The 26,372-nt window shown below is 37.1% G+C and overlaps 1 protein-coding gene across 1 annotated transcript in view; it reads right to left on the minus strand.

Annotated features, from left to right (window-relative positions):
* Positions 1–26,372, minus strand: part of si:ch211-186j3.6 (neural-cadherin) — a 631,501-nt gene that overhangs the window by 360,659 nt on the left and 244,470 nt on the right. Inside the window, exons 5-6 of the mRNA XM_039763170.1 lie at positions 24,245–24,356; positions 16,521–16,770 (exon numbers count right to left, since the gene is read on the minus strand). Coding sequence (XP_039619104.1) covers positions 16,521–16,770; positions 24,245–24,356 — 362 coding nt within the window. The remainder of the gene's footprint in view (positions 1–16,520; positions 16,771–24,244; positions 24,357–26,372) is intronic.

A 26,372-nucleotide genomic window follows, 5' to 3' on the forward strand; every position in this document is an offset into this window, starting at 1 on the left:
AGGGGTGTAAGCAAAAAAAGTATTGTGATATTTTTACCACCCCAAAACACTAAACCAGAATTAAAATTAATATTATCAAAGCCAGAATTACAGACTAGTCTGTCTCGGAGTCTGCCCTTAAAAACTCTAAAAAGAGTTTGGACACTTGCTTATTGACAGCAGTCATCAGTACAGCAGTACTGTATATCGTGGTCACCATAATGTCATTGATCCTATGGAATGTACATCATGTGTCTAGCAATTATATCACACCATAATGACCAGACACAAAAATGACCCAGGAAAAAATAAATGCAAACATAATAGTGATGTGATGATATAACCAAAATAATGATAAAAAGTGAAAACAAATAAAAAGAAAATGTAATAATGCATGGCAACAAAAACAAGCGTTGGCATTATCATTCCTAAAATCTGGGACACAACTATTATTTACTAGTCGTTTTACCGCGTAAAGACATTTCATGGATACATTTTTAAAATATTTGATATCTTTGGCCTTATGTGTTCCTTTAGAAGATTTCCTCAGTATGAGTGTGTCTGAAACTCTCTTGTCCTGTGCTGCCTCTCTCGATTGCATTCCAGGAAAGCCTGCTTCTCAGACTGTGCTCACCTCCTATCTGCTTTTAAACTTCACAGCATTTAAAGGTGACTCTCATAATGCCTTCTATGCCTTTACTTCTCCTTGTGTGTCTCACGTGCATACTTCTTCTTTTGACTGTGTCAGCAAAGGTAAACTGACCAATCAGATTGCTTGGTGTGACTGGACACAAACATGGTCTCCCAAGAGGCTGAGCTACCTGCCCATCACCAGAAAGGACTACCCTCAGCCCTATAAAGAAAGTTGCAACCCATAGTTCCTTGTAGTTCACTCCCATTCACTTTGGAGTTGGTATTTCTTTGTGATTAACTTTGTGTTTTTGTAATTTACTGGATTTTGACCTTTTCACTGTGTTTGTAAACACTCTTTGGATTTTGTATTGGGACTTTATTCGCCTTTCATGCCAGCTCATTTTTGCCTTTTGTGCTCCATGGAGCTTGTGCTTTGTTCAGAGTATTTATTGAGCAATAAATCTTTATTCTTAAAGATTATGAGTTTGACCTTCTTACTAACTGCATTTGACAGTATCCCCCTCAAGTGGGTATTTTGGGGGTATTTCAGGACTTTGTGCTTGGGAATTCTCAAGTTTCATAATAGTGGGTTAAGTTGGGGCTTAGCTGCCTGTTGGCCTACGTCTACCATTTCACATGCTGTATTTTCTGTTTATGCTTATTTTCAAGTCTTTTCTGTTTAATTTTAAGTGCTTTTGATATGTTCATAATAATAATTTATTTTAAGGTCTTAATATTTCAGTTTTTTTTCAATTATCTATCCATGTAAAAGTATGGGTTTTGTTATGGTCCTTGTGTTTTGTGGGTGGTTCCCCAAGAGGCAGTTCTACCTGTCCATCTCCATTTAGGAACTGCCCTCAGCCATATAAAGGCTATGGAGACAGGACGTTTAGTAGGAATCATTTATGGTTGTGAGTTGGAATTATAAATATTACTGTTTGTTGGTGGATTTTCTGGATTTCTGATTACTGGATTGTTTTTTTCGACCTTGTTCACTTTGGATTACCGTTTACGCAACTCCTTTAATGCTTCTGTTTGATCAAAGCAGCATTCGCTGTGTTTTTGGATATTTTGCAAATACATTTTTTATAAAGATTTTTTTGCTTATCTGTGCACAAGCTGGGGTTTCTGATTACTCTCTTCTTGGTAAGCTTTTTGAGATATCTAAAGACATAACTTGGTTTGACTGGAATACTATAAATTGATACTCTTAAGAATTCATTTTAATCTCATTGTGGTTAAAGATCATTTAAATGTCTCTAACTTGAAGATGCTCTTTTGATCACCTAAATCATAAACCAATACTAATATTCCAGTAGTTTCAAGAATTCCCAAATAAATAATTAATTTGTCAGCATTATATACCAAACTTTTGGGGTAAGAAATCACTAGACACATATGAAGTTTTAAGCATCACTAGGGATTCACAGGTTAAAATAATCTTTAAATCAGCAACATACAACAAATGATCTAATATGGTTTATAATCTAGTCTAATGCTGTCATCACTAAACAAGTAGCAAACTGTCTCATCAGACCAGGCAACTCTGATTTCAAATTCCTCTATAATAAGGCACAAGAATAACTTCTTTAATGACATAAAATGAATCAGCCTTAGATTAGAAGGCACTCATTATTGTTACATCTTATTTTCTTTGATATTTTTTATTGAGAAAAGAAATGCTAATAAAAATCCCTCTATATTAGTTGAATATAATACATAAAATGTGAACTTTGTTTCATCTAAAGTAAGAAATAATAACCTTCACTTTCTCATGCCATATCCTTCAAACTGCCTTATTTCATATTTAATAAACTCTTTTACACAATGACTGTCAATCCACACTAGTTCAAAGTGAATACACAGTGAATACTTCAGGAAAAATACCTGAACAGTTGATACATTTAATATAAATATTTTATTTACTCTAGCAATTTTAAAACAATGCTCTTGAAGTCAAAACAAATTGACTTTGAATAACAGTTCTTTCATTTCATCCCTGGGAGAAAGCAAATTTGTTTTTTATTTCAATCGTCCTATTAGACAAGTATGTCTTAAATTAAGCTTTTGAGTAGTAAATTGTATTATGCAGCTGTGAAAAGGCTTGGCTTAGAAGTGTGTAAATGAAAAATAAACATAAGAATGCAACTGTGTGTTAACAAAGTAAAGAGAATAGTCAGCCACATTCACTAGAGAGTTTGTGTTGGTAGGGTGAAGGATGGATCAAGAAAGCTGAGATGGGATTGGAACTGAGCATATTTTCTTGATGAAAAGAAAAACATTTTTGGTGCAAAAAATATTGTAATGCTTTAGAACAAGGGCAATAGGAGCACCAGTGTTACTCACTTATAGCTGCATAACACAAACTAAGCCTGTTAAAGTCTCGTTACATTGCAGAATGTGGTTAACAGGTTTACTATAGCCATGTCATCAATTCCCATTCACACCAAACAAAACATTTGTTGAATTTCCATTAAGCAGCAATAACTGACAAACAGTTGTACTTAGGTAGTCCATATTCTACCAAATATTGTCTCTCCCTTGAACAGCTACCAAAAATGTTGAAAAATATGGACAATTTATCATCATTGCAAAAATAAGCTTTATTGCTTTTTCAGTTCAGCTTTGTGTGTTATGCGTTCACCCTGCAATACTGTCTACGTGTTGTCATTGCCTTGTATCCAATGATTGCTGGGATAGGCTCCAGCTTCTCTGCACCCCTGCACAAGAGAAGCATGTTAAGAACATGGATGGATACATGAGTGCTGTTTGGTAACCTCAGCTGTGAACCATCTAACCATGGCTTTGTTTCCTGAAGAGGCATTAGCTCTCTTGGAAATGTGTTCTTTTGAAATTGAAATTTAATTAAATAATTAAACAATATCATAATATACCAGAAACGGCGATATCCCTCCCATCGTGATTACGGCGTTACAAGAATCACATGAGAAAAAATATCTTTTAGCTTACATTTACTGATGGTTAACGCGGTTACAGACGGGGAGGCGCATGGACAGACTTAATCCAGGTGGGAAATCTGGATCAACACAGTCAGCCATTTTCTTGTCACGACGCCTTGAACGGTCTGGCTGCTGTCCAAGCCTTTTATAATGTCTTGCTTCATTTGCTGGTCTTCTCTGTCTCAAAACAAGGGCTGAATTCCTCCTCCACAAAATACAGATATATCATAGTGCTTACATGCCAATTCTCATTCCCCCAATAAGGAAAAAGATTTGTGCTGACAGAGGACAGAAATACCCTATCCTGTGTTTAAGCTGACTATACAAGCCTCCAGTTGTCTTTAGCTATCTAATCCAATACTTGGCTAGCAATTCTAACTGCTGCGCCCCTGTGCGCCAAATTTAACATGCACATGTGAAGAAAACTCATAACAGTATTGTCCAGATATAGTGACATAAAGAAAAACATAGTATAACAGGCTTTGGTTGCAATGATGTACATGATGCTTTGAAAGACCATAGTAACATCACAGAGCTGCAGCAGCCATGCCTAGTATATGATCATTGCTGATCTGCATCACGCATGGTTATGTCATGACCTAATCAATACTCTAGCCAGATTTCCACCCTGTAAGTGTAAAAAAATGTGTTATTTTATTGTGAGGGTTACATTAGCTGACCACAATAAGTACTTGCACCGGATATATAAAACATGGCTAATTAGTCATATGCCCAGCTACTTCTCAAAATAAGCCTTAAAGGAGCCGTCCCTTTGTCAGAAAACATTGGATACCCTTGAAAATAATAAAAAGGATGCATTTCTATATTTTTGATGGAACAAAAAAGTTTGAAATTTTTACACAGATACACAGGAAACAGAAAAGACATTCCAGTTGTGCCCAGAACCACAACTTCAAAAAGTTGAATAAACCTGTCCCATGCCACTACTTTTGGCCTATCCAATGTGTGTCCCAGGTTGCAGCTTTTTGAGTGCAATGATCTACATTTTATTTGTTTATTTATTTCAAGTTTGTAGTCATTTGTTGTATATCGTTTGTGGTATACTTTCTGTCTGTGTCTTTTGTTGTTTCAGGCACGGTGGCACAGTGGTTAGGACTGTAGCCTCACAGCTCAGATCACATTTTTTGCCATAATAATTGGTTTAGCATACTTGGCAGATGCTTCCATAGCCCTCAGGGAAAAGAGCACTGCACCACTATAATTCACACAAAACTAGTTCAATGCTTCCTTCCCCACTGACTTTTCCCAAACGTTTCTGTGATTTCCGTGATAAACTCATGGCAAAGCAAACTCCATAAGATTTACTCATCACTATTTACGATTCACTTATTCTGTGTTTGCTTTCTTTCTCTTGTGTTTCCTGAAATCCTGGCGAGTGATGTTAAATCTTTTCAAAGTTTATGAGAGTCACACTCTCCAGGTCAATAAAATTTGATTTCTGAACTTTTAGGTTCTCATGGTGTATACAAAGAATAGGTTTTAATGTATAGCTGGGAGAATTATAACCTTGTTTTCCACAATGCACCTATGTGCTATTCTGCTGTTTTTATAAATGTATTCTTTATTGTTATATGTAATTCAGAATGTCATTAATAAATTGTTAATTATTGTGACAATCGATTAGCTAGTTGCCTGCCATCATTATAACAATTGCTTTTCTGTAGACACACACGTTGTGCTACCTCAGCTATCATAGATATTTATAACTATTGTCATAAATATGAGACAGAGTCATATAAAGGTTTGGGGCAGCCACCCGTATAATCTGGTATCCTGGCTGCAACAGTAATGATTAGCAAGTACAGCACTGATGTGTCCAAAACAGAGCTGAGGGACTTGGGAAAAGGTACAGGTTTTTTAAGGGGACGACAGGAAGTGAGATCATATTGATCGGGCTCATGGTCTTCAGCCATTGGTTCAAGTCCGGATGTGACATCACAGGAGCCGGGGCCGTCAAGGTCTTCTTTCATAGGCTCAGTCCCGGAAGTGACGTCAAAAGAGCCAGGTGGGATCTCCCGTGAATGGTCTACAGGAAAGGGAGATAAAGAGTCAGTGCACTCTGCCACATCCTGGCATGTTTCGGAACTGCCCTTACTCAAGCTCTTTAGCTGCCTCCCATGCGCATGTGTGTGACACTATCTATCCATCCATCCAATATCCAACCCGCTATATCCTAACTACAGGGTCATGGGGGTCTCCTGGAGCCAATCTCAACCAACACAGGGCACAAGGCAGGAAACAAACCCCGGGCAGGGAGAGAGCCCACCACATATTTATAACTAGCTTACCTCAAAAAATTAAAATGAGTATTTTTGACTAAAGCACTACCTTAGTGTCAGATTAATACTTCATTATTGCTTAGGAGACAGGAGGCTGTATTGAAGCTAGCTGAGCAGAGAATATTAACCTCTTTCTGAATTCCAACCAGCTAAAATGCCTACACAAGATTCATCACCAACTGTAATACTCTCAAACGAACTCTTGATAAAGTACAGCAATAGCAGTGAAGTGGATTGGTCCTTGAGGTCTTCTACATTTCTCCTTGCCACCTTACTTTCCCTTTCCCTGTCTATTTCTCTCTCAGATCTTGTTCACCCCTCAGGTCATTTGTGGCAATGTTTATGAGGTGGAAATAGTGTGGGCCTAATCCACTAAGGTTAGGTATTACATCAGGCATGATAATAAAACATCCCGTTGATGAATCTGCCTATATGTATTCCTTTTAAATGCCACATGACAAAAGGTTCTGTACACGTAATTATATCAGAGTGTGTGTATTTGGTTTTTATACAAATATATTCAATTATCTGTTTATTAAACTGGGGAGATACAGCCTATCTTAAGTGTACTTGGCACAGCGCAGTAAACAATATTGGCATTAGGTGACACTCATCAACAGAAAAAGACTTGTTCATGTCAAAGTGAAAACAGATCTCTACAAAGTGATCAAACTTAATTAAAAATATAAAATAAAAAAAAATGATCACAAAATATCTTCTTTAATAGGACACACCTAAATTATCACTGCCAATTGGTTTTAGGAGTCACATTATTAGTAAATGTAGATCATTGTTCTGCAGTCAGGGGATTTCAATCGATTGTAACATAAATAAACCTTATATGAAAGGTAAAATTAGTGGTGATTAAGTATGGTGGTCTAACCTGCACAATTAAGACCAAAGAACACTCCAAGAAACTCTGTGAAAAGCTGATTGAAAAGCACAAGTCATAGAATGGAGAGAAGAAAGTATCCAAGTCAATAAGTCTTAGAGTCCAGTTAATTCAATCATTAAGCAATGGAAAAGGTATGGCACAGCTGTAAATATGTCTAGAGCAGTATGCAAAAAAAATAAGTGATCATAGTGGAAGAGTGGAGAGGGAGGACATCAAAAGACCAGTGATAAGTCTGAAGGAGTTACAAGCTACTGTACATACAGTGGTTTAGATTGGAGCGACTGTGCCTACAACAAGTGTTGCTTCACCAGTTGCAGCTTTATGGGAGACTGGAAAAGTGAAAGCTACTGTTAAAAAAAATGCATATGATATCTTGGCTAGAGTTTGACAGGAGGCACATAGGAGACTCAGTTCTCAACTAGAAGAAGGTTCTATAATCTGAGGAGAATAAAATTTAGACTTTTAGCCATTAGACTAAACACCATGTCTGGCATAAGGCAATGATTGCACACTATCAAAAGAACACCATCCACACTGTAAAGCATGATAGTGGCAGCATGATTTTAGAGGAATCCTTCTCTGCAGCAGGCCCTGACAGGCTTGTAAGGGTAGAGGGTAGTACCAAAATACAGTACAGGGAAAGCTCTGAGGAAAACCTAATACAGTCTAAAAGAAATTTACACCTTTGGAGGAGATTTGTTTTCCAACAAGCCAATAACCCCAAGCATAAAGACAAGGCTACACAGGAATGGCCTAAACACAACAATGTTAATGTCCTGAAGTGGCTGAGTCAGAATCCGCATCTCAAACCGACTGAGAATTCATGGCTCTTCATTTACAATTCTCAAGTAACTTGACAGATCTTGCGCTGTTTTACAAGGCTGAAAGAGACCTGTGCACACAGGCTCACGGTAGTCATGGCTAGCAAATGTGCATCTACTGAATACTGACTTGATGGGGGGAATACTTATGGGATCAGTTCTTTTGTGTTATACTGTATATTTGTAATCAATTTAGAACCGTTTGCAGAGATGTGTTTTCACTTATGACATTAAGGAGTCTTTTTCTTGTTGAATAATGTCAAATTAAATCCAGTGCACTTCAATGCTGTAAAATAATAAAAGCAGATCAGTACTTTTTATTGGCATTTTTTAAATGACAAACAGACAGCAACTAAGCTTAGATTTGGACCCCAGTTTGTGGAACTGTAAAGCAGCACAGCTAACAATTCCATCTACTTTTTAACTTATTTAATGGAGAAAATTAATTCCTGTATATTCTATGTATACCACCTATTTCTCTTACATTTAAATCAATACAAAAAGAAAATCAATACCCGTGCCTACTACTGAAACTTTCTATTGTGATTTTAAGTAAAAAAAATTACCAGTTCCGTCATGACTTTGATTATACCCCAGGCAATAATTACTTTTTTCTGAGAAAAAAAAAACATTTTTATTTTTGTTAAAATACATTACAGAACTGCTTCAAAATGAATGCTTTAATATACGCAACTTACTGCTCACATATTTGTATCTTAATAAAGAATAACATTCAGGGCAGTTTTTTTTTTTGGATAAATCCCTAAACAATCCCCAGAGTAGCCAAGTCCCATTTCAGCTTCTCACTGCATCATAAAATATATTTGCTCTTCAACAAAAATACCTAGCTTGGCAAGGTTTTAATGTTTAGTAAACATTAGTAAACAATGATTTTTCACAGCTCTAACACTGATGAAAAATAAATGCTTTTATTTTGATAAAAAATAATCTATAGCTAGAGTTGTCAATGTGGAGTTAAAGCTGTTGATAATCCGCTGGTGTTTACTCTGTGAATGTATACCAAATATGAAGTAGACATGCGCATTCAGTTTCACTTGATTTAATTGATGCATTGTGTGCAAGGTCAAATCAGACACTGTGTGAGCTTCATTAAAATGCTTTTTCGATGTATTCTGTGAATAGTATAAGGAGGTAAATCAAAGCACTGTATGCTCTTAAAAGCATTAGAAGCAGTTTAAGAATTCATCATTGCTAGGTATGCAGTTGATACCATTACGTTCATGTCTGCTGCTATAAAGTACTGCATCAGTCAATGGGATGCTTGTATTACTGGACTGCATGGGACTGATTTTTTTTTTTTTAATACCACCAATACCTGCTTATCAGGATGACATGGTTGATTATTTTTTGTGTTTTATTTATTTATTTGTTATTGCTTTTGATCCCTATTTAAGTAACAGCATATCATTTCTGATGTTTTATTTTTGTTCTGCTGTATGTTTACCTTTTATTTCTTGTGGTTTTAATTTTTATCATGCTCAGTGTTTTTTAATGGGTGCTGCCATTTTCAGGCTATAGAAACAACAAGTTGCAGGGCACATTAATGCACCCATGCTTTCATGATTGCACTATAAAAGATAACAGTGCACATAGAAAAGTGTCTAAAATTTAAAGGATGAACTTTGTTAGAGACTAGGACTAAAACAGAAACTTAAAGGTAACACATTTTAGGTAAATTAAATTTGGTTTAAAATAAGTTTTCATTTTATGACGTCAGATCTGGTTTAGTCCTAATAAAGTGAAGAAAGATTTTTATGTACAATTAATTCGGTGTACTGACAAAGCTAACCTCTCTTATTATTCTAATGCTGACTTTAAAATATAAGACCTTTATAATATCTGACATGCACAAATTATGTTTGATCACTGAAACTTACAACCTGTTTCATCACACATACACAGAACTTTATAGATCAGGAGTACTTGTATGAGTGCCCACTCCCTGAATAGTGACCAGACATAGAGGCTGCAACGAAAGTCAATAACCAGCTCCTTGGTTTTGCTGATGTGAAGTTGCAGACAATTTTTTTGCACCAAGAAACAAAGCTCTCAACCCAACTCCAATACTCTGTGTCATTCCCCCATTATCTGAGAATTTCTGCAAGTGACATGACCTGGTCCATTCTATCCTTGTGGTCAGCAGCACCTCACTCCGTGACAGCCTGAACATGTCATCCAAGCGCCATTACCACGGAGACTAAAAACACTGCTCAGCGGCGGACCAGGCGAGACGGAAAGCCTGGAGTGGGTTTCAGCTTTCTTCGTCCTCTGGTTAAAAGCAATACCTCGCTAAACATCAAAGTTGAACTATTTAATGTTCAGTCCCTGACTAATAAAGCCTGTCTAATTTATAATCATATTGTAGACAGGGGGATTGACATTATTTGTTTGACTGAGACCTGGCATAAATCCAAGGTATACTCAGTTTTCAATGAGTCTTGCCCTCCTGGGTACACCTACCTTGAAAAGGCCCGCAGCTCTGGACATGGCGGTGGTCTGGCTGTAATTCTTCGGATTGATTTGCAAGCATCCACTTTTTATAATAATACGACCACCAAAACAACACCCTGATTTCATTATGGAAATGAATGAGCTGCTCTCATCTTTCTGTACAACATCATCAAATGTACTGATTCTTTGAGATCTGAACATTCATGTTGACACTCCCTCTAATTATTCTGCTGCCCAGCTCTTAGAGCTCCTGGACTTCCTAAATCTGAGGCAACTTGTCGAGGTCCCCACTCACAACAAGAGCCATACCTCTCGATTTAGTCATTACTGATTCAGTCCTCATCTCAGACCTCCAAGTACTTGATCTGGGTGTTTTTTCCGATCACAAAATTGCCTCAATGGATTTACCCACAAATTCAGTATACTCTAAACCACAGCGCTGTATCTGCTTCAGGAACCTGAAAAAAAATTTGACTGATTTAAATGCTGATATTAAGAACTTCTCCATTGCTTCCCACCTTTCTTCTGTCAGTGAATTAGCCAATTACTACAACAATGAGCTCCACAATATCCTTGAGACCCTTACCCCAGTTAAATCACGAGTGGTCTATTTTGTGAAATCTGCCCCGTGGTTTACAAGTAAGCTTCAACAGATGAAAACAGCTGGGTGAGCCCTCGAGCGATGTTTTGTTGCAACCAGTTCAACAGTCCACAAATTAGTTTATTGGCAACACCAAAAAAAACTACTCCAGGGCACTGACCACTGCTAGATCTCAATACTTTTCAAATTTAATTAACAACAGTCCTAGAAATTCCAAACAACTTTTTTCTGTGATAAACCATTTACTCAGTCCTCACACCTATGCCTGTAATAATTTCACAGAGGAGCAGTGCAACAATTTTATTGAATATTTCACCTCTAAAGTTGACAGCATCCGCTCCTCATTGTCTGCCTCCAGCCCTCCATCGCTGGATGTTTCTACATCAAAATCAATGGGCTGCCTCTCCCAGTTCCTCTATACCACAGTTAAAGAAGTTGAGGATATGATACAGAGGATGCAACCTTCAACGTGTTCATTGGACCGTTTTCCTACTCCTCTGGTAAAAGCTAATCTATCAGGTATAAGCCCTCTTATTGCTGACATCATTAATCACTCTCTCCAGAGCGGTGTAGTCCCACTGGCCTTGAAAACTGAAAAAATCAGACCTCATTTAAAAAAAATCCTCTTTGGATCCTGAAGTGATAGCAAACTATTGTCCGATCTCCAACTTTCCATTTTTGTCTAAGGTTTTGGAAAAGGTTGTTTTGGTTCAGCTTCAGGATCACCTCAAAAAATTCAATCTGTTTGAAAAATTTCAGTCTGGTTTCCAAACTTCTCACAGCACAGAGACAGCCCCGATTAGAGTCACCAATGACCTCCTGATGGCTGCTGACCATGGCTCTCCATCACTCCTTATCCTCCTGGATCTCACAGCAGCATTAGATATATCATAATATTTACCTTCATCATCTTCACTATACAATTGGACTTTCTGGCATTGTTTTCGAGTGGTTTGAGTCCTATCTTACAGACAGGACTGAGTATGTGGCCTTAGGGGATGCTAAATCTCATACCCACACTGTCACCTGTGAAGTCCCACAAGGATCAGTCCTTGGGCTGAGCCTCTTTAATATCTATATGCTACCCCCCTAGGTCACATCATCCGCAAGCATGGAGTTTCATTCCATTGCTATGCCGATGATACGCAGCTCTATGTGAGACTGGATTGGACTTCCCTTACACCTCCATCAACCTTTTCCTCTTGCTTGGATGAGATCGAGGCCTGGATATCCAAGAACTTTCTCAAGCTGAACAGCACTAAAACTGAAGCTCTTTTAATTGGCACCCCCCATCAACTTTGTTCCTCTGTAAATTGTATTTCCTTTTCAGACCATACTATTAACATCTCCCCTTCTGTTACAAATCTGGGTGTCAAGTTAGACTCCCATCTGTCATTTGATATACATATCCATCACCTTGGTAAAATTTCATTCCTTCATCTCCGAAATATAGCCAAACTCCGTCCTTACCTCTCCCTCTGTGATGCTGAAAACCTGGTTCATGCCTTTGTGTCATCCAGACTGGACTATTGTAATGCACTCCTCATCGGGATACCCAACAAGAGCCTTCAAAAGCTCCAACAAATTCTAAATAGTGCTGCAAAAATCCTGATGAGGGTGCGGAAATATGAACATATCTCACTAATCCTTCAGTCACTTCATTGGCTCCCTATCCATCTCCGTATTGAATACAAACTTTGTTTGTTTACTCACCAGTGTGTCCATGGAAATGCTCCACAATATCTCAAAGAGCTCCTTATATTACAATCCACTACAAGAATCCTCTGTTTTACAAATACCTACCACCTTTGCCCCCCTGTGACCAAACTTCATACAATGGGAAACCAAGCTATTAAGAAGTTAATTAGCAGCACAAACAGTGAACTAATTAAGAAAAGGGTTAGAATGAAAACCAGCAGACACTGGGGCCCTTCAGGACTGGAGTTGGGGACCCCTGGTCTACCACAAGATGACAGATATAGTTTAGGAAAGGCCATTCAAAGGCTGTTAGTTTTCTAGATACTGTATTTCATTCTACTTTCACTCACTCTGCAAAAAACTAAGCTTGGTTCTATGTCCATCATATGCTACAAAATATCAGGTTAGGTCCTGCAATGATAATGTGGCAATAAACACCCCTAACTTATATCACTAATATAGTACATCCAGAATGCCTACAATAATCACTTGTCAGTTGTACAAACAATAAATGGCCTCATGAGTCTCATTAAACAGTAAAGTAAATTGGAATGAAAGTACATGTCAGACAATACCTAAAACATCATTTTTTATATTATTAACAAGCCTCTTTTACTTATTATGGTTTTTATTTTGCTTTATTGAATTTGCCATTGAACGCCTGTTTGGATTAAGGACTGTGTAAATATTAAAAGGGGTGACTCAGTTTGTGCCCAGACACTTCCTCCGTGATCATTTTACTCCCTCAGTCAAGAATAATATTATTTATGCAGTATATATATATATATATATATATATATTCTTCATATACACACACATACATACAGGTTTATGTATACATACATACAAGCAAGCTTTGTTACGTGGTTTCACCCAGGAAACTTCCTAAGACAATGGTGATACATCTTTCCTTGTACTTTTTTGGCCAGAATGAGAAGATATTCTGAGTCCAAGTGTAAACCAAATACTAAATGTTTAGTATGTCTTTGAAAGGTTATGATTTGATTTTTCCACTTGTACAACATCATTGCAGGTGGTTCATCAGTACAATTCAATACACAACAATATGGGCATTTGCCATTCAAGGATGCTATAAGAATTTCTTAATTAGATTCATAACCAAAGTGTGAATCATAATTAAACCCACCATTGCAATTTTTGTGTCAAGGCAAATATCTTTCTTTATCTGCATGTTGAACAGAAGTTTCTCTGTTCATGTCAATATGTTATTATTTAGTAACAGCAGCGCTGTGAATTTCTTGATATTTATGCATGTATTTAGCAGCCACAAGTCTGTTCACTTGAGGATTTTTTTGTGTATATTTAGTAACTGCAAGTCTGGTCACTTGGGAATTTTTTTTTGTGTATATGTATCATCACCAACCACAAGTCTGTTCCCTTTGGAATTTCTTAATGCATATTACCAACCACAATTACAAGTCTTTTGTGTATATTTAGCAGCCGCAACTGTATTGGTCATTGGATTTTATTTTGTGTATACAGTATTTAGCCACATATTTTTTTATTTATTTCATCTGGTATTATTTACAGTATATATCTAGTACACCATTTATGTGTTCTTGTTTTATTAGTATAGTTTTAAGATAATTTTGTCACAACAGATAAGTGACAGAATGTTCATGATCACAATATTTGTGTAACTAGTTTTGACACTGAGCAAGATCAATAGTAGTAATAGGTTCATGAACATCAAAGTGACTTCCATATAAAGCTCCTAAAAAGCACACTCTTTTAGCAATACCAAGAATGGGCTCTTTTAATTAGAATCTCAGATAATGAATAGAAGTTAGTCTTTGACAAGACATATTCCTCATTAGTTTGTACAAAGTATCACATAATTCAGCTAAAATTGTTAATTACATATAATAATATAGCATTGCTTCAAATTTTCTATCTGTCTGAATAAGAGGCAAGTACAATTTAAAACTGAGTGTACTTTTTCCATATAGCACTCTCCTACCATATTCATTTTGTAATTAAAAGCTTCAAATCACCAAGGGCCTCATATATAAATAGTACATACATACAAAAATGTTGTGTATGCACACTTCGAGATGTATAAAACTAAACTTTGTGTAAAACATGCATATTTTCATGGTAGCCTTACACCATGCGTACATACTTTTTTGCAAACTGGTGGTGTCCAGCATCGAAGTTTCTGTGTCATTTCCCTTCTTTTTCATATTTACATCCATGATGGAGGGTTTATCAAATACACTGAAATTAACTACATATCATTTACAAATTGAATTCACTGGATTGTAATCATTCTACAAAAATATAATAGTGCATGGATTGGCCAAACTATTACAACTATCATAACTGCTTTAGCATTGTTAGAAGACATCGCAAGTGGAAGAATTAGAAGAGAGGACGTATTTATAGAAGATGATGACTGGTTTCTAAGTCGATGTCGATTTTCAACAACTATCCTCTTGGAGCTGTTTGCTGAACTGGCGCCAGTTTCACAAAGGCAGACTTTGAGGAATTGTGCTCTACCTGTTCCTTTGCAAGTTATGTCCACTCTCATGTTTTTAGTCACAGAACTTTTTCAATGTGAACTTGCTGACCGATCTGGTATTTCACAATCAACAGCACTGGACAGGTTGGACAAGCCAAGGATGAATCACCAAAAGAATGAGCTGACACTGCATCATCTATAGTGGGAGAGCCTATGAAAACAGCAACTCTGCAATATCGCAGATGCTTTTTTCCAACTAGTGTGGCAAAAGGCAAGCAGTCCTTTAGAGAATGAATTTGCTTATGTGAACAGAAAGCATTTCCACTCTATTAAAGTGCTGCTCTATAGTCCACAGGAAATGTGTCGCATTGTTCAAGCGTGTAGCGTGCTGCATAATGTGGCACACAGTTGTGGCTTGACCCATCCTGACCTTGTCCCACCAAATGATCTGCCAAATTGGACAGCGTTACAACTTTGTTTGAATGTAGTTAGCAGCATTTATTTTTTAACCAATTTGTTTAATTTATGGTCAATATCACATAGCACAGCCTTTATATTTCTTAGTTTACTGGCCACATCTTACAGTATCCACTATTACAATTTGTGACTCCAGAACAGCGTGTATCAACACACAGCCAGATGATTGCCCAGCAGTTTCCAAGGCAGAGGTATGAGTGCAGCCAGCGTCTGAAGATGTGGTGGGCACAGCAGCACCTGGAGTCACGTTCTCGGCACAGAGGTCAGCTTTTGTAATATTGTCTGAATCAGAATAAACAGATGGTGGGCTGCAACTTGCCTTTTCATGTCGACTTTGATATCTGGCCACTTTTTTATGTCGGGCACTGTGCAACTTTCTGAACTTGAACTTTAGAGTGTCTCTGCCACTCTGTATCACTCGATCAAGTTCTTGTTGTTGCTTATACCACTGCTTAAGCCAACAAATAGTATGTTTTTCCTTGCCTCCACTTAGTATTTGCAGCAATTATTTTTTTTTCCATGTGCTTTAGCCATTGTCTTTTAACAAAACACTGAACAGAAGGGACTAGTTATATTGATTTGCATATTTAAAAATATTCAATATTCTGGGAGGAATCGGGGTGGGGCTGAGGCGTGTGCGCATGCATTAAATTTCACATTTATTGGGATTTATAAAGGGTAAGTGCATGGAACTTGGTGTATGCACTGTTTAATGCATCTGAATTTTTTTGTGCATACGCACATTTTCGGGTTGTCTGTATCCCATGTTTTAGTATCAATTCTACGCATGGCATTATACATGAGTCCCCAAGAAAGACAAAAATAACATTCAAAATTAATTTGTTGTAAAAGTCGTTAACCTAATTAATAAGAAATTGTTCTAAAGGACAGCTGTCTGAAGTTTTCTTTTGCCCTAAATCAAACCCATTATGTGAAGAACTCTTCCAAAAGAATTTAATTTGCTCCTTTTGGACTTTTGATAAAAGCACATTTTTGTTTCTGTGGGCACTCTACTCAAAAGTTGTTGCAAGCAACAATCAATGCTGGGAATAACTAGTCAAAGTTACAGAAGGCCAGCATTGTACTTGCAGAACATTATGATCATGCAGACCACTGAGAACATTGAAACATTCAGATTAATGGTATCATTAAAATGATAGGAAGGTTGCATATTATTATAATTTTCATCTGTTTAAACTCACATGAGTTGAGAAAACTCTGGTGCTTCATCGTTGACATTAGACATACGTATACGGATGGTCGCAGTTCCAGTCTTCGGGACCTCTCCCTTGTCCACCGCCATAACGACAAATTCATAAAGATGATTAGGCCTTTCATAGTCAAGTTGTTTGGCTGGGAAAATAGTTCCATGAGAGGAGATACTAAAATCAGGACTCAGAGTGTAATAGACAATCTCAGCATTTGGACCAGAGTCACAGTCATTGGCAGACACTGAAAGAAAAAGATATAAAATGATTCCTAAGTGTGCACGTTAATAAAATTAATTTTAAAAATGTTGGTAAATAAAAGTATAAGTTTTAAAATATAATACAATGGTTTTTCTCTAGTAAAAATGTTAGTGCATTTACAAACCTGAATATTAACAAAACAAAACAAACTGAATCTGAAAGCAAAGAACAGTGATGAGCAAAACAATCAAGCTTTGATTTGCATATGTTTTTGCAAAACTAGTACTAAAAGAAGTTTTGCAGAGAATTTCACAATTGTAAAATGCAAAACTCAATAAGAAAAAAAATTCTGAAGGTATTAAAAGTGTTTTGGAGTAGAAAACAAGGAATTCTACTCCCTAAAGCCTCATTCACACTTCCCCTTGTTACCCATGTTCTTTTCTGCAGCTGTGTAATGCCTGTAATCTGTCACACCCATGATGGTAAAAACCATCAAAATTAGCTATCTTAAATCTTTCTTGATTCTTAACTAAAGTACTGAAACCTGCAATTATAATTAATGAATGTGGGGCACACTACCCTGTGAATTGACTGTGTTGAGAGTCAATATGGAGGATGTGATGCTGCCAGTCTACACATGCTGATCTCTTGGTTAGGAACTCCAAAGTCTAATTGCAGAGTGTTGTGCCATGTCCTAAAATGAGACGTTTGTGGTCAGCTTTTACACTACAATAGTGCTGAGCTGTAATCTATAACAGTTTTTATTATCCAGGTGGTATGAAGTGAAAGGGGTATAGAATCTTCTGTGGACAGGTTGTTATAATATGCCAACCGATCATGATTGTCTGGAAAATTCTGTTTAATGTGTCCTAGCACAAGTATCTCAAAGCATTTCATCATGGTTGGAGTGACTGCCATTAGTCTGTAGTCATTGAGACAGTCCACTTTTGTTTCCTTAAGCAAAAGGATAATTTTCCTTTTTAAGCAGTACGACCACAGATTCTCACAGCAAAATACTAAAGATGTTGTCCTTACCTGAGAAATCTCATTGGTTCTAGATTGGGAATGTTAATCTAGATATTCATTGATTGATTAAATAAAAGTTACTGTTTGGGACCATTGTGTTGTGGTGGTGCTGCCCACATAACCATGTGTATTGATAAAGTGCTTTCTGATTTACACTGCTAAACAGAGGGAGACTCGTATCTAAATCTTACAAACCAAAAAATAAAAGGAGTACCAAACATTCTGTTTTTCTTTTAGAGTCTACTCTATACACTACAACCCAAACAAAGAATGTAAAAATTTTTTTTCAGTCATTAAGAAATAGCAAGGCCAAGGCAATATAAATAGGGGTGGAAATTGATCGTTATTGATATTATGATGATCATGGAATTATTCAAAATGAAATAACCTTAAATGTCTACATAATCTGCTGCTCTTCAGAAGCACTCTATTGTTTTGTTAATAAATAAATGAAAATATAATAGTGAAAGAATAATCTTGTATTACTCTCCAGGCAGGATACAAAAGTGCCAGTGTCAGACTTTTTTCTGACAGAATGCATGTTATAAAAATATATAATTAACCTTCTGGTCTCCCTAGTTGTGACTAAGTCTATTACTGAGCTGATTGTGTGGCAATTGAGTATTTGGAGAAAGAAAAGAATTGGGGGTTAGAACATTTGAAAGAGACAGTACTGCTGCAATATCATCGAAGGTAGTGCATGGCATAGCAAGCATCTTGCGTGAGGCAGGAACAATCTCACCAGCTTGCCAGTATCACTGCACCACCGTGTTCCCATGTTTAAAACATGCTTTAATTCCTATCATCATGAAAATGATATCAAGTATACATCTCAGTATTTAAATTATTCAGAGAGCTGTAATATCACGAATGTAATGGATTCTGTGTAGTGTCGGAGGAAGAGAAAGCCTGTTTAAGAAGTACGTAGTGACTCACACACATGGAGCACAAAGAACACATACAAAACAAAGCTTTTAACGTGCTACTTTAGTGACAATGGTATTTGAGAAACTAGTAAATTAAATTAAATTGTTCTACTTCAATGAAAAAATAAACTAGAAATTTCAAGATAAAAGTTGACACTTCATGCTTTTTTCCCACTGTGTCCCTATTTTTTTTCTTTTCTCTGTACCCTAATAAGCTTTCATATGACACTCAAACTGTGGGCTATGACTTGCCTTTTCACGGCGACTTTGATATCTGACAACTACTTTTTTATTTCAGACACTGTGCGACTTTGTGAACTTCACTCGATCAACTTCCTTTTGTTGTTTATACCATTGTTTAAACCAACAAATAGTACGTTCTTCTTTGCCTCCACTTGGTATTTGCTGAAATTCTTCTATTACCCCCCGTGCTTTTGCTATTGCCTTTTCACAGAATGCTGAGCTAAAGGGCTATTTATATTGATCTGCATATTCAAAGAGGTGTAATTCTGGGAGAAGTTTGTGGAGTGGCAGTAGGCTCATGCACGTGCGTTACTTTTCACACTGACCAGGATTTATGGAGCGGAAGAACGTGGAAGTTGGTGAACGCAATAGATTTATGCATCTGGATTTTTTCCCACTTTGTCTGTACAGTGATCCCTCGCTATATATCGCGCTTCGACTTTCGCGGCTTCACTCCATCGCAGATTTTAAATGTAAGCATATCTAAATATATTATATTTTCTCTGGTTCGCGGATTTCTGCAGACAATGGGTCTTTTAATTTATGATACATGCTTCCTCAGTTTGTTTGCCCAGTTGATTTCATACAAGGGACGCTATTGGTGAATGGCTTAGAAGCTACCCAATCAGAGCATGTATTATGTATTAAGTAAAACTCAATGATATACGATGTGCTTCCCAAGCGGTGCTTGATTGTTTGCTTTTCTCGGTCTCTCACACTCTCTCTGACATTCTCAACTGACGGAGGGGGTGTGAGCAGAGGGGCTGTTTGCACAGAGGCTGTTTGCCTAGATGATACGGACACTCCTCTAAAAATGCCGCTTTATTGCGGTGCTTCAGCATACTTAAAAGCCCAAAAGCACGTATTGATTTTTTGATTGTTTGCTTTTCTCTCGCGCACTCTCTCTCTCTGACATTCTCTGCTCCTGACACTCATTCCTTTGAAGAGAAGATATGTTTGCATTCTTTTAATTGTGAGAAAGAACTGTCATGGAGCACAGTTTAAACTTTTGACTAAAGGGTGTTATTTCATGTCTAGAGGTCTCTAATAATGTTAACAGTGTGGGAGAGTTTATAAGGGCTTAAAATATATAAAAATAACCATACAAACATATGGTTTCTACTTCGTGGATTTTCATCTATCGCGGGGGGTTCTGGAACGCAACCCCCGCGATCGAGGAGGGATTACTGTACGCCATGTTTTAGTGTGAATTCTACGCATAGCGTTATGCATGAAGCCCCAGGAGAGGGATATTGACAAGCTTTGTTTAGTGCATTTTCAAAGCACTAAAAACTAAAAAATAATTACTGATGGATCTAATGGACAGGTGACTCAACTGTGCACTCGTCCGATCCATAATGCAGACTCTCTCTCAAATGGATGAACTCACTCATTTTTTTCTAGACTGGAAAAAACAATAGGTCAATGCAAAAGCATTCACTGTTTAAAAGACAATAAAGGTCAAGACCTGGAGAAGCCTGAAGCCATTCAGGTCTTGGCACTTCAGTTCTATTAGTGACTATCTTCTGTGGAAATCGATGGAAAATCTTTTGAGTTGTGATATTTTTTCTTCAGGATGTGCCACAGATTCAAGCAAGGGTTAAAAGATATTCTAGAAACCAAAATCACTTTGGACAAATTGACCACAGCATTAGCTGGGCTTAATACTGGAAAATCACCAAGAATGGATGGATTGCCTTTGGGGTTTTTCAAAATCTTTTGGACTCACCATGGCACTGACTTGGATTTTTTTCAGGAAAGTATGCAAGTGTGTGAACTGCCCCTCTCCTTAATACCCAAGAAAGGAGATCTTACAGAATTAAAGAACTGGCCTCCAGTGAGCCTTCTGCATGCACATGATAAGATCTTCTCTAAGGCCCTTGCCAACTGTTTAGGAAATAGGATGACATGTATTGTGAAACAGAAGCAGACATACTCTATCCCTAACCAATCCATATTTAACATTATCTTTTTAGTTCAAAATGTAATTGTTGCTGCTAAACGTTTGGTTTTAAAACAGGTTTATTATCACTGGATCAAGAAAGGCTTTTGACGAGGTGTTACACGAGTACCTCTTATGAGTACTGAAGGCCATCGGTTTTGGACATTCTTTTATTCAGCACATTCAGCTCTTATATTACAATGTTTTTAGTGTAATAATTAATGGGATATTAAGAGCTCCTTTTAGGGTAACCAGAGTGATACTTCAGGGCTGATGCTCTTATCACTCTCCATAGAGCTACTGCTACAAAATCTGTCACTGCATCTTCAAGGTCTGAACATTCTTCAGTGTCCAAACCTGCACCTTAAAGTGGTAGCTTATGCTGATGACCTGATTGTGTTTATTTGTAACCCTAAACACATAAAAGTGCTAAAATTTAGCCTGGATGACTTTTGCAAACGTTCTTCTCCTAAAATAAACTGGAGCAAAAGCAATGCATTTATAGGTGACTGGAGGAATACTGACTCTCAGGACTTGCCTGGCGGCCTTAAATGGAATAACAGGGCCTTCAGATATCTGCAGGTATATACAGGACAGGGTGGAATGGATGAGAAAAATTGGGCCGATTGGGATGAAAAGGTGCAGGCCAGATTGAACCAATGGACATACCTCCAACAGGGTCTCCAGTATGGTCTTAATAACCTAGTGGTCTCCATGTTTTGGCATAGATTAAGATATACAGTTTCTACACTGTCAGTTTTTTTTAGGTGGGCTACATTGGGAAAAGCACAGTGTTTTATATCTAAAAGTGCAAGAAGTTGCTCAGGACCTCATTGATTTTATGAGCAGGATGGAAGACTTTAAATTGCAAGCAATACAGAGGCTCTTATACAGCCCAGAGCATCTGCCATGGAGACAGCTAGACTTTGCTTTATTTCATAGGGTAAGGAACTTGAATTTTGTTTGAACATTTTTTCTCATACACTCTGCTAACTTAATCAGATCTGACTTACCTAGGTTTTATCGGACAGCACTTCAGGTCTGGCATAAATAGCTCAGAGGGACTAAACTAAATCTGGACAGTATTTTTTTGGTTCATGGTGGAACCTTGAATCTGGAATGCTGTTTTAGTCTGTCCATTATTGCTTTCTGATCCTTCTGTATCTGTTCTTTTGACTAAAGAGATTTTAAAAATAAGGTATTTAATTGATGAGAACATGAGATGCTGGCACACTCCTGCTCACCTCGTGATGGTCCTTGGGATCAGATTGGTGTGTCTGACTGAGCTTTTTTTCAATCAGGTGAAAACAGTGCTGCACAGATTAGGCGCACGCTCGCTGTGTGCTGAGTATTTCACAAGTGAAGGGATGTAATCGCCTATGATTATTGTGAGGCCAATTGTTCCTGATCACACAGTAGGACCCTGACCCATTCTAAAATGTGGCACTCTGGCTGAGAAACTACTTGAATTGTTAGATAAAAGACCTTTTCAAACTTTGTGTCAAAGTAACGTTTTATAATTTACTGAAAGAGTTGCCAGATATGCTGTGGAGAAAAGAACTGCAGGTCACTGAGAGCATCACACTAGCATGGAGGACTTTTTATAAACCTCCATTACAAAATAAACTTGGAGATCTGCAATGGAGAATAATGCACGTGGCTCTGGCCACCAATTCATTCATTCACTCAATTAAAGCTTCAGAAGCTGACCAATTCCCTTTTTATATTACATGAGAAACTATTTTTATTTCATTATTTATTGTGTAAGGTTGAAGTCTTTGTTCAGTTTCTTAGACTTTTTAAATGATTTTGGGATAAAATTCTCAAGAGTTAAGTTTATTTTTGGAATAAAATATAATCAAAACAATATAAGTAGTACATAATTGGAAATTTTCTGTTAGGACAGGATAAACTAGCAACCTTAAAAATGAGAAGAAACAAAGAAAAAGACATCATGGTGACCAACGCACTACTATTGTTCAAAATTCTTATTAAAGCAGGCTGGAAGTTGAATTTCCCTGCATAAGCTAAATAACACCATTGAAGTGTTCAGTGAAATGTGGCGAATAGTACATGAACTGTACTCTATTGGGGGGGCTATAGAATGAACTTGTGCTGAACTGGTAATAAATGGAAAATACTGGTGTGCACCAGTCAGAAAAATGGCTACTGTCAAGTGTTTTAAATACTTGTTTGAATTAATGTGCAGAGGAAGAGGAGTGTCATGGGTTGCACTGGTGGTTATGGATTACATTTTGCATTTAATAATATGTCTGGGGGTAAGAAGTTTGGATTAAGAAATTAATTTGAAGAAAGGAAAAATGTGTATAGAAACTTTGTTCCATGTAATGGTGGTATTGTAAGACAACATTATGGAGTCTTGTACTTGTTTAGTTGATTGAATAAAGATTGTTTTAAAAAGTAAAAATATCTACCTATCTTGATTCCTATTCATTTCATACATTCAGTTATTGACCACTTACTTCTTTCACTAAGTGCTTCCTTGAGCTAAGGCAGTGAAGCTGCAAATAGAACCAAATCTAGACAGGTTGTCATTCACAACGATGCCATTTATAGCTGACAGTTAAGTTAGCAACACCTCTTTGGGAAATGGCAGGGAGCCGTGAAGAGAAATGTGACAGTGACAGGCCTGGTTCTGGGGTTGTCAAGCACAAATATTAACCTCTTTGCTACTGTGTCACCATATCCAACTTTTCTGTAGGCGGAGGAGTCAACAGAAAAGTATTATTTTAATTTATTTGACCAGGAGACAAGAGAGAGACACTGTCTAAATGGTCAGAGCTCAAAAGCCAAGAAATAAGAGATCAAAACGGCAATGCCTAAAATGCTAACCAGGAACAAAACTCAGGAAACTAAAAAAATGCAAGAAAGTTAAATCTTGAGAATTACACTAAATGTATATTTTAATATTAAATAGCAGAGCTGTTCTGATGTCACAGGACACAACTTCTAGGTTACAAGTACCAGGGGAAAATGCCGTTGTCCAAAGTATAAGCAAAATAATGTTAAACAAATACCCCAAAAGAAAAAAAGAAATCAGAATCACACAATTAGTGTCAAACTAAAAACTACACATAAAGAAACTCAGAAATTCATAACACCAGTACATCCGCATTTTTATTTTAAGTGTATTTCTAACTGCATGATCTGTCAGCATAATTTAAGCACCAACTTAAAATTTACATTTAAAGTTAATGCAAAATATAAACATAAATGAGATTTAAAGAATATATTTTCATTTCTTTTAAAACTCTTTTGCTGTTATTTTTCATTAAAATGCTCATGACAAGTAGAAAATGACAAATCCAGATGATCAGATAAGCGGTGCTTCCACGCATGATTGGCATACCCATACTTACCCTGCAGCAATGAGGTTGCCGTGGTAACTGTCTCCAGGACGCTTTCTTTGCTGTAGATGGACTGCAGGAATTCTGGGGCACAATCATTCTCGTCAGTAATCAAGACCAGGACCTGTTGTGAGAGAATACTGTACTTAAATGGAATTGTACCCAAAACCTTTTCAAAAAATAAAGAAAGCATTTGGTGTACCAGGTAGCAGCTGCCTCTGCCATTCATAAGAACTGTTTTTTGCAAGAACATCCACCTGGCCTGCATATCTCTGGGAGGAAGTAAAAAATAAAAATCAACAGCTATCTGATATTATTGTTCATTTGGTGGTCTTTACTTATGTAATGGGCATACAAAACTCCATTTTATGGAGTAGCTGCTAGTTTATGCCACAGACAGACATTTAATGAGAGGAGAATTCATCACTTAATTCTTACTTTAACTAGACTTTTTGCTTTTACTCACTAAGTGATTTAAATAGCATTTGAACATTCAAAATTAAGCATTTATCCATCCATTCCTCCATTTTGTGTGGCCACTTTGCCCAGTTATCCCAGAAACATCAAAAACCAACTCTGCGTGGTATGCCATCACATTAATTCTTTCATTCATCAGTAGTTTAGCAGTCATTTTTCAGGCTTATCCAGGTTAATCAATTGCCACCCAAATCAGTTTCCTCTACTGCCCATCTTCCTGAGCATCCTTGAGACTCAGTCTTTTCAAATTATCTGACACCACCTACAATTTGCATTCTCTCTTTTGGTAATACAAACAAAGCTTGTACACACTGCCTGAAGGCTACTTTTCACATTGTTATTTCTTTTATTTATCCACTTCAACCACCCCATGTATTAGACTGAGTTACTTCCAGTATCTTTACTGCGTATGGTGCCTGGACATGCACCCTTCTCTGCCACGAATCATGCCCTTATACATCCAACCACCACTTTGGTTTCTTCTTCTTTACCTGTCACTTCCAAATTAGCTTTCCATTTCAGTACCTTGTTCTTTAATTTCATTTCACTTTTTGCCATCAATACAAGATCATTAGCATACAAGAATTCTAATGCAGACCACTCCCAACAATATACAAAAAAGCAACAGACACTGAGCAGATACCTGGTTCAGTCCCACCTTCATTTCAAAACTCGCATTATGCCCATTTGATACCCTGATCACCATTCATGCTCCCTCGTACATTGGCATCATTGCACACCATTCATCCATACCTACCTTTATAAATGACCACTTCACTCCACTATAAATGCATAATACAGCTCATTTTCTTTCACCTGCTGCTTTTACTGAGTTTGTGAAGCAAAAACAATTACATTTTCCTTTACAAGGCATGAGATCATACTACATTGGGTACATTTTCTCTTTAACTTCCTCAACTACCTTTTTACCAGCTATAAGAGCTTGATTGCTCAATATGACCCACACTCCAGTGGTTCAGCCATTCCTATGTATAAAGAATGAGAATACTCCAATATTCAGGAAATATCACAACAATCATGTTGCACAAGTTTGTCAACCAGTCAACTCCAGGACCTTCGCTTGACCTTTAGTATTTCAAAAAACACTGCAACTGGTGCAACTGCTTTACCAATCTTTATCTTTCTCAGCACTTTTGGAAATTCTTCTTTCCAAAATGTGCAACTCTCTCTTTCTGTTTTTTCACAATGAACAGAATTATTCCATTTATTCTTCTCATTCAGTAACTTGCCGATGTTCTTCTTTCAGGTGTCCTGAATCATATTTCTATCAACCACAGAGTTTCCTTCAGCATTGTTAAGCAATTATTCACATCTATCATGTCCTGCCTGTCTTTTGCCATCTGCTTTACAATCCTAAACACATTTCTCTTTTCTTCATTATGCAGATCACTTGCAAACTCCCATCTATTGATTTTGTACGCTCTTCTGGAATTTCACTTTGCTTCCTTACAAATCTCTTTTTCATCTTCTGCCTTAGGTTTCTGCCACTGCTTACAATATCTTGTCTCTTTCTTATTTCGATCTTTACTGCATTATTCCATCACCATGTTTCCTTGTTTCTTGGTTGTGCAACCACAGCCTTTTCTTGTTACTTTCAACCAGATATTTTGATCTCTTCTCACTCATCATGCATACCAAAGCA

The sequence above is a fragment of the Polypterus senegalus genome, chromosome 9 (assembly GCF_016835505.1).
Source record: "Polypterus senegalus isolate Bchr_013 chromosome 9, ASM1683550v1, whole genome shotgun sequence".
Taxonomy (NCBI): Eukaryota; Metazoa; Chordata; class Cladistia; order Polypteriformes; family Polypteridae; genus Polypterus; species Polypterus senegalus.